Source organism: Petaurus breviceps, unplaced genomic scaffold (genome assembly GCF_028583685.1).
Source record: "Petaurus breviceps papuanus isolate PSGF00001 unplaced genomic scaffold, PetGlider_PUasm1.0 37, whole genome shotgun sequence".
NCBI lineage: Eukaryota > Metazoa > Chordata > Mammalia > Diprotodontia > Petauridae > Petaurus > Petaurus breviceps.
The window spans coordinates 4,031,826-4,050,141 of NW_027186296.1; the positions used below are offsets into that span (position 1 = coordinate 4,031,826).

General features: G+C 40.6%; 1 protein-coding gene across 1 annotated transcript; it reads left to right on the forward strand.

Annotated features, from left to right (window-relative positions):
• Positions 1-368: 368 nt before the first annotated feature.
• Positions 369-16,492, forward strand: GREM1 (gremlin 1, DAN family BMP antagonist). Its single transcript, XM_069097657.1, has 2 exons — positions 369-701; positions 11,395-16,492. The coding sequence occupies exon 2, from the start codon at positions 11,396-11,398 to the stop codon at positions 11,948-11,950; it is 555 nt and encodes a 184-aa protein (XP_068953758.1). The 5' UTR covers positions 369-701; position 11,395; the 3' UTR covers positions 11,951-16,492.
• The last annotated feature ends 1,824 nt before the right edge of the window (positions 16,493-18,316 follow it).

Consider the following 18,316-nt stretch of genomic DNA (forward strand, 5'->3'; position numbering starts at 1 on the left):
GCATCCTCTGTCGTGACACAGTTCTCCTCTAACAGGAGATCGCGACCAACAGGGATGTAGGGAGCCACAAGGCAATGAAAGAAACCTCAGAAGGAGAGAAAGGCAAAGCTCTGGGGGCGGGGGAGGAGAAAATGAGGGGGGTGGGAAGGCTGGGGGATTTCCTACCGATCTTCCCCTTCTAACGGGAGCGGAAAATGTGATTTGCTGTGCATTCCAGGCGCGGTCCCCTGGGGTGACCTCTCCCCGCTGGCCCCGGCAGAGGGAGGGGGCTTTGGGGAGGGAGGAGAAAAGGAGGCGGGTTCAGTCTGGTAGGGGTCCCCGCTGGGAGCCGGGGAGGGGGGGTGTATGGGGAGGAGAGGAAGGAGGGGGACTCAGTAACGGGAAAAGGGGGCGGAATAGCGGGTCCGGGCCGGGCGGCGCCTGGCCAATGATGTGGCGAGGCCCCGGAGCGCGGCGTTCAGCCGGCGGACATTTAAATGGGAGACAGCGAGATGCTGAGGCACTCGGCGCGCCCTCCATGGACTCGGGGGCCAATCCAGCAGCGCAGACACAGTCGCAGCTCCCAAGCTAACCCGGTGTGGCGCCCCAGGGGGGTCGGGGGGCGCAGAATCAGCCCCTGGGGCAGTCCCAGTGACTCAGGAAGACTTCTAAAACCCCGCGGCAACAAAGAGAAGAAAAGGAAAAAGAACGCTTTGGAACAGGTGAGTTTAACCCGACAGATGCCAGTGCCTGGTTGGGCACAGACCGGACGAGTAGAGCTTTACTAGAGTGAATCTCGAGCCCTTCCATCACTGCAGCCCCCAGCCCCCAGTCCATGGTGGGATCCTCCTTGCTCTGCCCGGGAGGAGGTGTCTGCTGACAGCCGCGAGCTCCAGAGAAGGAGCTGTCCCAAGCTGCAGGTTGCTTCTCTGCAGTGGAACCCGTGGAGGTCAAACCTGTCGAGGAAGGTACACCTTACTGACTTCCTACCTTCTCAGGTCGCCTCCTGTTCCCCTTAAAGGCGGGAAGAGACCCTATCAGTCAGGCAGAGAGGCACTAGGGAGTTGCGGCCTTGACGTCTCATCTCCTTTATTGGGGAGTACTTGAGACTTGAGGAGCAGTGGGGTCATCCTTTCCGATCCGGGCACAGAAGGGAACTGAGTCCGAGGACTTCATGGGGGTTGGGGGGGGGGGCCGGCGCCGGTGACTGTGGGGAGAAGCGGAGGAGAATGTGAGCTTCTCAGGTGTGCTTGTGCATGTGTTTTTCTGCGTGCTAGAGTGCGTATAGTGTGGCGTGGTGTGGTGTGGTGTGGTGTGGCGTGGTGTGGTGTGGAGTGTCGGTCAGTGCCAGTCTCCTATCTCTTACTGGTCGCGCAAAGTTGGAGAGCGGGGAGAAGGGAAAACTGAAAGGTCGTGCGAATACAGTAGCAGCAGTGTGAGAACCCTTCGCCTGCGCCCTTGCGCACCTGGTAAAAGGCGACTGTGGCTCAGGGGAAAATGCGGGCGGTTCTAAACCGAAGTGAGCCACAAACCCCTAGAGACGCACGAAGTTGGAGACTCCAGGATCTCTGTTTGGACAGCTCTACGCTTAGTCCAGCCCTAGGTGACACTCCCTCCCTCTCCCTTATTCACTCAACGTACACATTGGAAGGTGTTTTAAAAAGTTGCAGATGCCCATCCCAAACCCCATCTTTCTTATTCCCTTTCCCCCCTCAACTGTCACTCGAAAGGGGTAGTCACCGTTCAGGCTCTCTATAGGCAGCCGGTGACAGGAACTCTGGGGGAAAAGATTCTGTGTCACCAGAAAGCCTGGAGCTCCCGGCAGTTTTGCAATCCCTCATAGTCACAGGAACTCTTCTTCTAGGCGGGCCGCTCTGGTCAAGCCTTTTTGCCTTTACAAACAACCCAGTAGAAAATTCAGTTGCTTAGGGCCCAATACAATCAATGTTGAAACTAATCTCCAGCCTCCCCAACCCATCCCCTTGTTTAACAGGAACTTGTGATTTTAAAAGGGGGGGGGAGGGTAGGAAGGGGGTCTTCTAGTTGTGGAAAACCCAATCGTGCAGGATCGGCAATTCTTTGGTTTTAGAGAGTCACCTAATGCGCTGAGAATTAGGGGCTTTGCCCAAGGTCACATTGTATGAACCCAAGTATTTTCTGACTCCTGAGCCTGACCTCTATCCTCTGTGCCAGGCTACCTCCTTAACGTATTAATGTGAAGTGAAAATCAAAAGGCCACCCATGTCCTCCTTTCTGCATCATCTAGGAATGGACTTTCCTGCTGTAACACACCTTAGGTGTGGTGGCTCCAGTGTGCCACTGGATATTTAAATGGAACATAGGTATCTCAACTGAATGAGAGGGAGAGAGAGAGAGAGAGAGAGAGAGAGAGAGAGAGTGCACTTTTCCTTAGGGAAGTTCACCTCCTGGTTGCAGAATCAGAAACGAATTGCTTCCCTGCTGGGGTTTGTTGTGTCCTTCCTTTGTTCCCACTTCAAGCTCTGGACTACCTCCTCTTAGCAGAATCTGTAAGCCTTTTAATGACAACAACATTAACAACAAAACTCAGAAGTGTTTCATGTAGGTCTTTCATTGCATAGGCCAGAATCGGTTATGGAATCTTCATATTGAAACAGCAAATCTAGGTGATGTTTATGAATGGTTGTTTATTTTCCCCAAAGTGATGCTGCCCGGAAAAGAGTTGATTAAATAAACCCATTTTGTTATTTTCTGTTTAAATTGCCCTATAGGCCCTGGAGGAGTGCTGTCTTTTTGTCTATCCACATAAGTAAAACAAATAGAAGGAAAAAGGTTAAGATAACTCTTTAAGAGTGAAATGGATCGTAAGGATTTATCTGAAAAACTGTTCGAAGTACCCAAGTAGCAGCATGATTCAAATTCAGTCCCTATCTAGCACAATCTAAAGTCTAAAACAATCCAGCTGAATTAACTAATCTTCCTTGGAAAACTGTTTCATTTTGAGCATGAAATTTTATTTAAGGCATTTTCAGGACTGTGACCACTTTAAAAAAGAAAAACCTTAAGGTTACTGCTGAGCTTAGCATATTCATTTTGCATTTTGTGGGTCTGATAGTGTCATAGGTTCATTATTTTTTTTTATCACATAGTCTTGAGGGAGAAACTATTAACTTGTAGGATCCATTCTAGAGAAATCTAAAATTCATGAAAGAGCAAACCCTGTTAAATGAAAGGTTTGTGTGTGTGTGTGTGTGTGTGTGTGTGTGTGTGTGTTGAATAATAGAACCTCTGCAGGTATTTACTATAGTGGCCACACTGGAGAATAGAAACATGATTCATCTACTGGTATTTGTACTGTCTCTAACTAGGGCTCAGGAGTATGGGACTTTCAGGCTCTTAGCTCCCATCTGATTATGCATCAGCAATGTGGTTCTGATCTGCCTCTGTCTTCCAAATTGAAGCTCCCAGTTGGAATTCTGTGCTAAATAAATATATAGGGGAAATGCTGACATTTATATCTCCAGACTTTCTAATAGCACAGGGTCAAAAGCAATTTATCTAGAAAAGTTATCTTTAGCACCAAAGACATAAATTAAATGTGTGGCAAGGGCATTTCCCTTTCTGTCTGCTTAAAGATTTTGTTTTATGTACTATATATTTTATACAGTATATACTACTATTATATATTATATATAAAGGATATTTTTTATATACTAGCAGAGATGTAATTCCTCTAAGAGGCAATACTAGGAAATAGCATTGTCTATAATTAATCTTGTGAAGGACTCATATCTCAGAAATGACCAATCCAGGACACTGAGTTGGGAAAAACCCTTTATTTTAGTGTTTGTGAGTATATGTGTGTCTGTGTGTATGTGGGGGAGGTGAACTTATGGGCTGGATGACAGGAATGAATCATGAGGGCAGGCATCACCTTTGTTGCTTATATATTAAAAATGATATTCTATAACACCCAGTCCTAAAAAAGTAAATTCATAATAGATCTAACTTTTTTCTTCATTTAAAACAAAGAAGATGAAAAATAAGTCTTATTCATTGAGGGTAGCCTGGTATGGTGGAAAGAACACTGGTTCTGAAGACAGAGAACTTGGGTTCAAATGCTGGCTCTGTCACTTCCTACTTGTGTGACCTTGGATAATTAACTTAATTCCTTTGTGCCTCAGTATTCTCATCGGAAAAAGAAGGGATTAGGTTAGATGACCTTCCAGGAACCTTCTCACTCTAAATAAATGATCCTAAGTACAAGTTTACAACATTTCCAAACAATCAGTTTTAAGGGGGAAAAAATCCTTCATGCCCATAATGCAAATAAAAACTTGCCATTATATACACTGAAATTCAGTCATTCATGGTGTCAAATCATGTACCCTAGAGTAGATCTATACTAACACAAAAAACCTGTATGTAACATGAATTTGCCTTGACATCATCATATTAGTGGAGTTATGTCATTTATTACAGAATAATTTTTTCTTGACCTATTTTAATATATTAACAATCCTTTAAGTATATCCAGCTCCTAAATTTTTGTGTCTTCTGATTCCGAGTGTCATCTGGTCTCGTATTGTGTGTGGTTTGTCCTTCGTTCTCAAAGAGGACCCTGACATCAGGAAGATGATGCCATGACTTGCGAGTGAATTGGATGAGTCTAAGTCATCTGGTCTGTGCAATAGAGGGAGACAAGTCCAACTTAACTAATGGTCTTCAGTTTTGGGCTTTGTTAGTTTGGGCACTTACAAAGGATTGATGAGTTTCTGGTTCTTCATAGGCATTAAAAAAACATGTAAAGACTCATTTTTTTCCTTTGGTGAGTTTAATAGTCAAAAAATTCTAGATTATTTTTATTTTATAATTATCATTGTTAAATCATTATCTTGAGTTTCAATTCACCTTAGCTCTAAAACAATAATCCACCCAACTCTTCTCTACTTCTACCCTCTGTACTTCCTAGATGATAAGCCTGGGGAGAAAAGGGTCACATTATTCAAAAAGTGTAGAGTATAGGTGATCATCTCTAGCATCTTTTTTAAGGCGATGATCACATTAAATGTGTCTTTTCTAGGTGTCTTTCCAAAACTGTATTCGTTGAAAATTACCCAAAAGCCTCTGACCTCTTTATAGCTTTTCTCTACTGTATTTATTATGTCAAACCCTTGTAACTAGACAGCTAGTGGAGTCAGCAACACCAGAGTTTTAATCCTGGTTACACTGTGTATAAATCACTTAACCTTTCTCCACCAGTTCCCTTATGTGTAAAATGGGAATAATAATAGTACTTGCCTCCCAGAGTTGGAAGAATCAAATGAGATAAGATTTGTGAAGCTCTTTGCAAACCTTAAAATGCTATACAAATAGGGGCAGCTAGGTGGCGCTGTGAATAGACCACCCACCCGGGAGTCAGGAGGACATGAGTTCAAATTCGGCCTCAGAAACTTGACAATGGCTGTGTGACATGGGCAAGTCACTTAACCCCAATTGCTTGCCTTACCCCCTCAAAAAAAAAAAAAGAAGCTTCATAAATATTATCATGAGTAGGTGTGTCAGCCAAATTATGAAATGCCGAGAAAGCAGAGTAAAAATGAAATAGCCCCAAATTCAGTAAGATAACAGATTATGTCTTATGTGGAGTAAAGAACATTAAAAATAGCTTATGCAAACTAGTTGCATTTTTTTGGTTGTTCTTTAAGATCCAGAAGATTATGCTCCTAAAGCCTTTCCAGTAGCACGCCACAATGACCTGCAAATCAATATATGTCACACAAATTGAGTGTCTTGCATGCAAACATTCTTTGCCACTTATGAAGGAAAACTCAAAGAAAGGGTCAGGTAGAAAAGATACACTTTTAAGTCAGGTTTTAAAGAGATAGGAAGGGAGGAAAACCTTTAAGGAAGGATAGAAATGATGACTAGTTCAAGAGATAGAAACTACAGAGATGGCTTTTCACAAAAATCTGACCAGATTACATGGAAGAATATTCAGTGAAAATTGACATAGACTTCTAATGATTCAACAAAACCTGTTCACTAGTGTGCTGGTAAGTGCTTAAAAACCAGCATTCTAGAGGAAAAAAAGTATGCATGACACTTTAAAGTTTAATTTACATGATTAATTTACATTATTAACATTTTCTCCTTCACTTTCTTATGTCTAGACATAACACTAAATCAAGCCCTGATTTACAACATTTAATGATTTCTGAGATGTAAATGCTCACACTGAATATTTACCAATTGTTTGTCAAAGTATGAGCTGGCTCTAACATGCTTCTGCCTTAAATCAACACAAAAGTGAGTCTGAAGGATCACAGAACCCAACCCAATGGGCTAGAGGTGACCTTAAATACCGCCAAATTAAATCTCCTCATTTTACAGATGAGGAAATTGAGACCTAGAGAAGTTAAATGACTTGTTTAAAATCACGTGTGTAAATGACAGGGATATGATCTTATATTGCTTGTTGTTACTTTGCTACTAGAATAATGATCTAGCTTGGTTATGTAAGTAGATAGTATAATAATTGGAAACACTCAGAACACATACGGTCCTCATAAACAATGGGAGATCCACTCGTGAACATAGTGGCCATTCATACAAAACCTATTCTGGGGCATCATTGTCATCAGTAGTTATTGACCACCTACTGTGTACAAACTGCTGTTCCAGTTCTTTAGGATACCAAGATGAGTCGAGACAGCATTTATTCAGGCATTTACTACGAGCTTGAGATGTGAAGATGAAAAATGACACAGTTCCTCATGGATCATAAAATTTAATGGAGGGGATATGACCCCTGAGGTTTATTGTTCCCCCTTCACATTCACATTGTTTAAAACATACAAAGTGTTGGGCAGAAGATTTGGAAGGTGGGAGTGGGGAATGTCCCAAGGAAGAGTCATGGAAAAGTGAACTCCAACCCTGGCTCAACAGAGCCCAAGTTCAAGGTTCCATGTTTTTAGTAGTTAACAGCATAGACTCCCTTTAACTTACAACGAAGATACAGGGTACAGAGCCTTCAACAACCCATTCTTCCCCTACTTTTCAGAGTACTATTGGTCTCCAGAAAACAGAGACCTTGCATGATTGAAATATTTTAAGTTGGTCTTTACTCATCTCTCAACAGCTATTTATAATGCTTAAGAATTCAGATAGTTCACACTAAGTGCTTAAGATCTTTAAAGTAAAAAAACAGTAGTTTTTTTTTTTTAAGAAAAATTTTCATAGTAATTTTTTTCCAGGCTATGCCAGACTACTAAATCTTACTATAAGAAATCTGCAATTTTTTTCTAATTAAGAAAAAAGTAAAGTTTGCCACCCCTTCCCCCTTCCCCTTGGACTTGGCTTACAGGACATGTGTGCTCCTATAGGAAGAACACAGCCTGTCCAAACTAAAATTAAAAACCACATTTGGTGTCTTTTATATAGAATTTGACAAGTGAAACATGGTTTTGAAGTACTTCTTTCTTTTTGGTCCCATAGTAGTGAATAAAAATGACTTCAATTAGAAAATAAAATCCACTGGTTTTGGCCTAAGACCAGTTCATAAAACTAATGGACTTTGGAGTTTCCTTAGAAAAAGGAAGGCATGCTTTGGGAGGCTGGCCAGGTTAGCAGAGACCTGGCTGGGATGAAAGTTAAAAACCCTGAGCACTAGTTGGACACTGCAGCTGATTTGCTCTGTGTGGTGAATTTATACAAGGCTATTGCCTTGCTGCCTCATTTCTTCTCTGTAAAATGAGGATGAGAAAATAGTTCTTTCATGTATGAAGGGACAAGATACTACTCATTTATTTGTATATTGCAAAGAAAAATTTTTTTTTTATTTTCTCCATATAATTTCATTCTACTTCTCCACTCCCTATCCCATCTCATTGATATGAAACAGCAGCCACTATAGAATAGACCTCGTTAAACAAAAACACTTTCTTCTTGTGAAGAGACAAAGGGTTAAATTAAAGGAGCCGGTCTATCGCCTGCCATGAGATGAGTGGGGAGGCTTTGTCAATATTTATTAATTTACCCTAATATATCCCCTCATTCTATTCCTTTTAAAGTCATCCTCTCCTTCTACTTCTACTGTGCTCGTTGGATCCCTCAATCCACCTGCCAATGTGTCAGGAGATCTTGGAAGATTATGGTTGGGAGTATGGGCTATATCAGTTGCTTAGTCCTTCTTACCACATGACTATTTACCTTTGCTAAATCAATTAGCCTCTTGGTCTTAGTTTCCTTATGTATAAAATGATGGAGTTGGGTTAGATGATTTTCAAGATGCCCTCAAGCTCCAAGTTCTATGATTTTATATTTTTTCTCTAGAATAAGTGTTCTCTTATGAGGCACCAAGGTGGTAAAGTGAATAAAGTACTGTACCTAGAGTTAGGAAAACTTGGGATGAAAGTTCAAAACTCTGAGCAGTAGTCTGGGCTTTGCCACTGATTTGCTTTGTGCAGTGAATTTAGACAAGGCAAATTGCCTTGCTGCCTCATGTCTTCTCTGTAAAATGGGGATGAGAAAATAGTTCTGTCATGTATGAAGGGACAAGATACTACCAATTCAAATCCTCCTCTGACACTTACTACTTGGGTGATCCTGAGCAAGTCACTTCTGTCTGCCTGTTTCTTCATCTGTAAATGGAGATTATAATAGTTCCTATCTCTTAGGGTTATTGTGAGTCTTAAATGAGATAATATTTGTAAAGCATTTTGCAAACCTAAAAGCACTGTATCCATACTAGCTATTATTATTTAAAATTTCCTCTACTGCAAATAACTAAAAATCAATAAGTAACACAGCCTGGAATTGGGCCTAGGAATGAAGAATTGGACTAGGATCCATTTTTGGCAGGTATCTGCAGTAGATTCTCTAGTATGGAGGCCTGGGGCCATCTCTACTGTTCCTCTACTAAAATGGGCAGTGACTGGTTTGAATTTTATTTTAGATACTGGCGCTGTACTGAGTAAATAACACAGACTTCTAAGGGTTGCCGAAGTACAAAGTATATTTGCCTGGGAGACGGAACAGTTCTGGCTCAAGTCATTTTGGTGTCTGGAGAAAACATGCACTATTTTAACACTAAATTTTTTTTAGGAAAAAAAGATTTTTAGGACAAAACAAGGAAATTAATTTTTTTGGGGAAAATTTTCTCTGTTAAATAACAGTGATGTTGTAACACAAACTGACAAAAGCCAGGAAATCTAAAGTCAGAGTTGGAATGAAAATGTCACATTATTTGCTTTGAGTCTTTGCTTCCCCCAAAGTATTAGGTTGTGACAGAATCTCGATACTGTTTTATTTATATATGTTTTTATATTTGGTAACTTGTGGTTGTAATTCCACATTATTCTTAGGGTTGAAAGACAGTATCTTCTTTGGATCTGTGGAATGTGTATTTTTCACATGTTTTATTGTCTTTTGGATAATTGGATAATTATTGGATCATAGATTTAGAGATAGAGTAAATCTTAGATATCTACCTTTTTGATTTTACAGATTTGAAAATGAAGACCCAGAAAGGTGAAATTACTTGCCCAAGGTCAAATAGATAGTAAATAAAAAGAGGCTTAATTTGAACCCAGGTCCTCTGATTTAGCACTCTTTTTTTGCTTTTTGGAGGGGGGAAGGCTGAGCAGTTGGGGTTAAGTGATGTAAACAAGGTCATATGGCTAGTAAGTGTTAAGTATCTGAGGCTGGATTTGAACTCAGGCCCTCCTGACTCTAGCTAGGGCCAGTGCTCTATTCACTGGGCCACCTAGCCTCCCCTTTAGTACCCTTTTTTTATCCTGTACTGCTCTATATAGAATCTGATCTACTGTATTCTTGTGGTGGGCAGTGGGAGGGAATTTTTTTAAGTTACCATTCATTGTTCACTGTTTGCTTCTCATGTGTAAAATTTTAAAGTCACAGCAAAATAAGAGTGGAGAGGAAAGAGGGGGAAACAGACAGTGATAGCCCACAGCTCTTTTCTAATGACAAGAAACTAGTGACTGACATTGAGATAGTTCTCCAAAGTTCACAGAAAGAACATTTTTCAAATTATTATCTCATTTGATCCTCACATATTGGGACCAGTTACTGTAGAAGCTATTATCCCCATTTCACAGATGAGAAAACTAAGACTCAGAAAACATGAATGACTTACCAAATGATGGCACAGTTAGTAAATTTTGAAGTTAAGATTTGGACCTACATCTTTCCTATCTTCAAGTTCAGCGAGAGAAGTTGCACGGTAGCCTCAAGTAAGTGAACTTTCAGCTTACCCTGGGGAAAGTTTGTGAATTGAGTCTCCAAGGCATAAAATAAACCAGAAATTGTCACAGAATTTTAGAGCTGGAAAAGGCCATAGAGACCATCTGTTTTATAGATGAAGAAATGGAGTCACAGAGAGATTAAATGACTTTCCTATGGGCACCTATGAGCTAGTGAGTGATAGAGCCAGAACAGAATCCCATCTCTCCTGACTCCCAGGTCATTGGGCTTTCTCTTATAACACATAGCCACACAGTCTAGGATTCTGGGTTCTCAGAGAGTTTAAGTGATTTGCCTGAGGTTACTTGGTAAATTAGCAACAGAAACTAAAGGAGAGCTCCTGATTCTAAGACGGGTGGTCTTTCTATCTATTATACTCCTTCTCCCCCTACAAGTTGCCTACCCCTTAGACTCAAAGAAAATTACATACATGGTACCATAAGATGGAGTGCTGCCTGGACTTGAAGTCAGGGAGTCCTGAGTTCTAATCCTGTCCCAGGCATTTACTACCTGTGTGACTTGGGGTAAATCATTTAAGGTTCTTTTGGTCACAGTTTCCTCATCTGTAAAATGGGATCATAATCGTACACATCTCACATAGTTGTTGTAGCATAGATAGAGTACATATTAAATACTTACTAGTGCCAAGTACTGAGGATACAAATATAAACAAAGAATAAAAATAAAAAGGGTAATCCTTACCCTCAAAGAGCATATGTTCTAATGGGGGAAGACAATGCATATAGGGGAGCTGGAAAGACAGGACAGGAAGATTTGGGAGTATAGCTGAGGGAGTTGAGAGTGAATCTAGGCATGAGTGAGGCGGAGCATGATGGGAGTCCTTTCTCAAATGGTGGTCCTAGGGGAAGGGGGTCACCAATCAAGAGAGCAGGGCAAGAGGAGAAGGTTTCTCCTGGGAGGCAAGGCAGTAGGCCAAGAAGAAGAGGAGTCTGGAGAGTGAATCCAGGCATGGGTGAGCATCTATCTCACAGGGGTGTTTTAAGGATCAAATGATGTAATTTATGGAAAGTTCTTTCCAAACTTTAAAGAGTTATATGAATGTTAGCTTTTATTGCTTTAGTTTCCCATGTGATAGTTACCCTGATTCTTTTATTTTCCATATGAAAATAATAATTGCATTCTCCTTTCTGCTCCCCCTTTCCTTTCTGTTAGGATGGGTCGAACCGCCTACACCGTGGGGGCTTTGCTTCTGCTTTTGGGAACCTTGCTGTCTGCCACCGAAGGGAAAAAGAAAGGATCTCAAGGTGCCATCCCACCTCCCGATAAAGACCAGTACAATGACTCAGAGCAGACTCAGACTCCCCAACAGCCTGGATCCAGGAATCGGGGGAGGGGCCAGGGCCGGGGCACCGCCATGCCTGGGGAGGAGGTGCTGGAGTCCAGCCAGGAGGCCCTGCATGTGACTGAACGCAAATACCTGAAGCGGGACTGGTGCAAGACACAGCCTCTCAAGCAGACCATACATGAAGAGGGTTGCAACAGCCGCACCATCATCAACCGCTTTTGCTATGGCCAGTGCAATTCCTTCTACATTCCCAGGCACATCCGGAAGGAGGAGGGCTCCTTTCAGTCGTGTTCCTTCTGCAAGCCCAAGAAATTCACCACCATGATGGTTACGCTCAATTGTCCTGAACTGCAGCCACCAACCAAGAAGAAAAGGGTCACTCGAGTGAAGCAGTGTCGCTGCATATCTATCGATTTGGATTAGGCCACAGACACCCAGCCTACCCTAATGACTCAGCCCCAGATGTGCACAGTGCCTAGTCAAAGACAGCTTGGCACTTCCTATGCTCAATCCCAGATGCAGGAAGAACCACTCACTGCCTCTCGGCATGAGCATGCACTTGTGTATTTGTCTGCATCGGAGCATTGCATGCATGTCCAGAGGCACCATGGGGGATAAAACAATCTCTTCTGGAGGGCACTTCCTATTATGTAAAGAGTCTCTGTTGCACTTGGGGATGATGCAAATGGCCCAGATCCCTGGCAACTTCCCTGAAGCAAATCACAAGCCAGGCAGGGATGTTGTCTTGCTTCACCTCTGCCTTCAATGTGCCTTCTTGGGCATCTAAGATTCTCTTCAGAATGAGTGTTGCATGGACAGTGGTTGCCCTGGGTTTTGTTAAGGGAGCTTGGAAAGGGACTTGCTTTCAGATCTGTACCTGAATCACAGAAAAGTGATTTCAGAAGCTCCTTCCCCTAACCAGTCATTCTTTCAGCCACTTTTGGTCTATGCCGTCAAAGTCAGAATCAGTAGCTGTTTCCAAACCAAACTCCTTTCTGTGAGCTATCCCTATTGTCTTCTTACTATGGTTTTATGTACTTTCTTCTTTGCAAAAATACTCCAGATAATTGAAGGATGCTTGGATTGCCAAGAAAATGGAGGTGAGATACTGAGGGGCTAGTAGTGGTCCAGGAAGTAGAATTTAGGAGTAAGATCCAACATGAGCTTGGCAGGTTTAAGGTATGGTGTGTGTAGGTAATTGAACATGACAACACTGTAAAATCATCCTTTGAAGTAGAGGGGTTTTTAGTTTTTGTTTTTTTGGTGGTGGTGGTGTTTTTTTTTTTTTACAGCATGAAACAGAACCTAAGGGAAGCAAGGACTCAATAAATGTCTTGCATAACACCCTCAACTCCATTGTGCATTTTGAAATGGACCTGAATAAACTATGATAGGTTTAGCCCTGATTTTCTTGACATTATATTTGTAGGGAGCCAAATTTTCAACTGTGGCACTTCCCGACCTTAGATCAAATTTCTATCTTACTAATTTTTCCAGCCCATTGAATTTCACAATATATAAAAAGAATTAAGTTGTTACTACCCACTCCCCCTCTGCCCCACCTCCCCACAAATACAGAGCTTACAGTTTTCTGGAAATTAAAGTATGATATTATTGTTCACTCAACAAGAATTTAGTTAAGCATCACAACATGCCAGTCACTCTGCTAATGCTGGAGATACAAAGACATAAATGAAAGAGTCCTTGCCCTCAAGGGACCTACATTCTGCTACTAAATAGAATTAGTCACGTTAATTTGGAAGCTGCTTTGGCCTTCTTATAGCACATGGTTGAGGACAAGGCAGAGGCATATGAGAGATGCTGATTACCCAAAATTCAGTTCCCAGACAGGGTTGTGAAGAGTTTCTATAAGGATGATCTCTTATGGTCTCAATATTGGGGTTGGCTTCAAAATTTTTTCTCTTCTTTCCTACATTTCATGTCATGGTGGCTGGCCTACTGACTAACTAGGCCAGTTTAATAGATATTTAGCACCATTTGTACAACTCACAAAATAGAAATCCCCAGCATGTCCTTTCTCCCAGGCTAAATAGCCTATTTCTGCCCCCCCCCCCAAATAAGGAAGAATATCAGCTAAGATCAAAATTAAAGTTGACCTCAGTTCTCAGTTCAGTCATTTCTCTGTCCTGTCTGACTCTTTCTGACCCCATTTTGAGTTTTCTTGGCAAAGATACTGGAGTGATTTGCCATGTCCTTCTCTAGTGTATTTTATCGATGGCAAAGTAAGGCAAACAGGGTTAAACTACTTGCCCAGGGTCACACAACTAGTAAGCATGTGAGGCCAGATTTGAACTCTTGAAGAGTCTTCCTGACTCCAGGCCCAGCACACTATCCACTGTGCCACTTAGTTGCCCTAGTTTGCCTACCATTTCTAATTATTGGCCTCTTTCAGGAAGTCCTGATGCTAATTGTGTCAGATCTTAACATATCAAATATATTAAACTATAAAAGCTCTAGTATAGCACAGAATAGCTAGGGATGGTTCTGGCAACATGGTGGCTGTTGTGTTTTGTTTTTTAACCAGAAGGAACAGAAGGTCAGAGAAGGGAGAAAAAGAGAAGAGGAAAGAGAGGAAAAGGGTAAGAGAGGAAGAACAGAGATCTCCTGGCAGAATCATATGGTAGTATGATTCAGAGAGAAAGATAAAGAATAGGAACTTTTACCTCTATAGTCTTCTGTTCAGAATTTCAAGGGATTCCTATTTTATTTATTATTTTAAAAAGGAGGTATTCAGAATAAGAATTTTTTTTTTGCTTTTTTCGAGGGGGGGAGGGCAGGGCAATTGGGGTTAAGTGACTTGCTCAAGGTCACATGGCTAGTGTGTCAAGTGTCTGAGACTGGATTTGAACTCACATCCTCCTGACTCCAGAGCCGGTGTTCTATTCACTGCGCCACTCAGCCGCCCCAAGAAAATTTTTTTCTTGGCCAATAATATAGGTATATTTGATGTGTAATCATTCAGATATTTATTGGTTAACTTATCTGCATTGCTCTAAACAAACTGGGACAGCTCTCAGTGGCTATTCCTGACTTACTTTTCATCTAAGGCTAAAATGGAACTCTGCTGAGGATAGGCATGCCTAACTCTGGTGTCTATGTGACTACACTGTTTTTCCAAAGTTTGGGGTTTTGTACATAAAAAAATCTATATTCTTCTTCCCCAATGCCTTCTCAGATCCACAACTGGGGAGTGGGATTGGAACTCAAAGACCAGGAGTTAAAAAAATTCAGGGCACTGCTAACTCTCAAGGAAACCGGTTTCAAAGTCATCCCACCCAACTGTTGGAAGCAAGAACAACCTATTTTCAATTCTGATTGAATTTCATTTCCAATTCCTTCCTAATGAATCTCAACCTTGTCCACTCGTAGACACTTCCCCCCGACCGTATCCACACAAGCATCCTTCCAACGTGGAAGCATCTTGTCTACTTTTTGTATCAATCCTCCCTGCCCCAAATCTTTCTTTCATTTAAACCCTCAAACAGGAAAGCATAGAATGGCTTTAATTAAGCACACAAATGCCTAAGCCAAAATGGGGAGTGGGAAGAGGAAACGAGAATGGAACTGAAAATATAAAACCACACCAGAGAGGAGAAATAACATTCGGAACCAGTAAACACTGAATTTCTCTTGTTGTTTTAACTCTGCCACAGGCATGTGATTTTGTTAAAAAGAGATGACTTAAGTGGCCAGCAATAATCTTCCTTTTAGTAGCCTGTACCACAGTCTTGCATTTGGGGAGGATTTGGCTACAGTAAAGAGAGTTTCCTCAAAATTAACTTCCCGGGGATAATCAGCAACATGACTGCCCCCAAAGCATAACTAGGCAAACAAAGAGAGTAGTTCTACTTGTCTTATTATTGCCATTGTTGGTTAAGATTAGCATGAGTACAGCCTATCTTCCAACATTTACTTAAAATGCCACATTGGTTGCATATTATATCAGGTACTCACTGATGATGCAATAATACATTTCTGCATTTTCTGTAGGTTTATGTGTTTTGACTAATATACATGATTTCAATCTTTCCTATTAAAATAATGCCAAACACTGAATTTGCATATTATGGCATATACCTGACATCTTTTCAAATACATATTTTATATATACATATATATACTTTTAAGTGTTTTTGTCATCTGCATTTCTTCAAAGATAAAAGTGAATAGTAATAACAATGATATGGGAAGAGAGAAATTTGAAGATAAAGCAGATAATTTCCACTGTGTGGAATGTGAATAAACAGAAAGATATGGGTATTTAATGTAATTATTAATTCAAATATTTTGTTCAGTGTGATAACAGCAGTTTTTTTTCTTCTTTTGCATGACTTCCTCTGAATTGGGCAAAGGAGACACTGGCTCCTCCTAGGGGGTTGAAAGCTTTTTATGACATGAATTTTATTCAGAGGTAGACAATCAACTTTGTTGTATCTGTGCACATATAAGAATTGCAGTTATCAAAAATTAAGGGGCTGACATCTGTATTTTATGTTTTCAGAGGTTAACAATCCGGAAGCAATATTTGTAAAAACTTTAAGCAATATCTATGAAGACTTAAGATGTATAGAAAGGAAATGCCAATATCATCAATAATTCACAAAGAAAGTTGCCTTAAGGAAAAATTTTAAATGTCAGTTTTATGCATAGAACACACGAATGGCTAACTAACACATAAGACTGAAAAAAAAGTTCTGTTAATCTCTCATTCCCCAAGATATTTAATATAAACTGTATCATATATTTAAACTTCTCCTTTATTCTTAAAAAAAAGGATATAGACTGTGAGGTGCCTTATTTTTTTATGTGTGTTCATGGACTCAAAAGGAAATTTGGTTTAAAATGAATTTCAATTGATATGTAATTGAATAGGATTGGATTTTTCCCCAAGAATTTTATATATAACATTTTCTCAAGGGTAACCAATAAATTAAACTTCTTCTATATTGTTTTTGTTTTGTTTTGTGTAATTTCTAATATTGGTGGTGGAAGGTAAAGGGAAATGAGTAGAGAAGGAAGAGGTTTTTTTAAATGATAAGATCATGTATTTAGAAGTAGAAAGGACCATAGAGGTTATTTAATCAAATCCTCATTTAACAGATGGGGAAACAGACCCAGAGAGGTTAAGTGACTTGCCCAAGATCCCACAGATAGTAAGTAGAAGAGTTGGAAACAAGCCTTTTGACTATTAGTACAATACTTTTTCTATTGCACTGTGATAATTCTTGTCATAGGAAGAAAGGAAGAAAGATGATAACTTCTTAGGTTTCTCCAAATATCAGAAGTTTTATTCCTTGTACCTACCTAACTCACCTGGGCTCCAGTTAATTTCATTAGACACTACCATGTCTTGAGCTTGCAAGAGAAATGAATACAGAAGATTAGCATCAGAAGGGATCTAGAAGCCATCTGGTGCAACCCACATCTCACCCAGAATTCCCTTGGAAGCATCCTCAATGGAGAGTAATCTAGTCTTCTCTTGAAGACCTCTAGTAATGGGTAACCCTCAAGTTTGGAACAGTCCATTCCACCTTAGGTCAGCTTTAATTATTAGGAAGTTTTTCCTTACATCAAGCTTACCTCTGCCCCTCTTCATCTTCTACCCACGGTATTTCATTCTGTCCTCTTGAACCAACAGAAAAGTCCATATAACAACTCTTTAAATACACAATGGCAGTTATCATGTTCCCTATGTCTTTTTTAGTTTGGGCTAGACATTTCCTGTATGGTTCAATGGAAAGGGTGCTGGATTTGAAGTCAGAGGACTTTAGTTTGAATCTTGACTCTGTCATCTACTTATTACCCATGTGACCAAGGGCAACTTGCTTAATTTCTTTGGGCCTCAGTTTCCTCACCTGTAAAATGAGGAAGTAGGATGAAATAGCCTCTGAGGTTCCTTCTCTCAATATCTGTGATCCTATGAACTCATCCATTATCACTGCCCTTATTCTCAATACTAGCCCTCTGTGAATGTAGCTAAAGAACATAGCTTTTCTGACTGCTACATCATATTGTTGATGCAAAGGGAGCTTGCAATTCACCCACAAACCTCTTACCCTCCTCAGATATATTGTTAAGCCATGCTTTCAACTCTGTCTTATACACACAAAGTTTATTGTCTGAACCCAAGAGCAAAACTTTACATAACCCTCTTAAATTTAATCTTATTAGATGCAACCCAATATTATAGCCTGTTCCATGAATGAAGGTAGAAGTTCTCTACGTATGTATTCCAGTGGTGCCAGAGGCAGCTGGGGGAGGGGTGGGGTAGGGGAGGTATACTTTCCATACATAAACAAAAAGGGGTAGTACTATTTTCTCATGAGCATCCATGAACAACACTTCATTAAGTGACAATGGAGAATAATGATACCATGGATCCTTTAAATATGTGCCACTGAAGAATTTTGTGGCAAGGAGGTTGAAACAACTAGAAGAACTAAAAAATGTTTTTTATTCTCCACGGATTTAAATTATTCATATTATCACTGTTCTACATTATCATGGAATAAAGAATTAGCTTTTAATGTTTCTAAGAAGACGTTAATATATCTTTTTTTTTAATGGTTAGAAACGTCCCTCCCCTACCTCTGGTAACTTTAAAAGTACAGCCAAATGTCCATGATAAAAAGTCTTCTTTTGCGTCAAAAACTCTGTTCACATCGAATTGATGTCACATATGTAAGGACGGTTCATTGCGGTTCAGTGATACAGTAAAATGCTGGGTGTGGACAATCAGTCGACCAAGAAGCATTTGGTAAGAACTCA

Coding starts and splice junctions, on each gene's coding strand:
- GREM1 (XM_069097657.1), top strand. CDS start 11,396: ATGGGTCGAACCGCCTACACCGTGGGGGCTTTGCTTCTGCTTTTGGGA.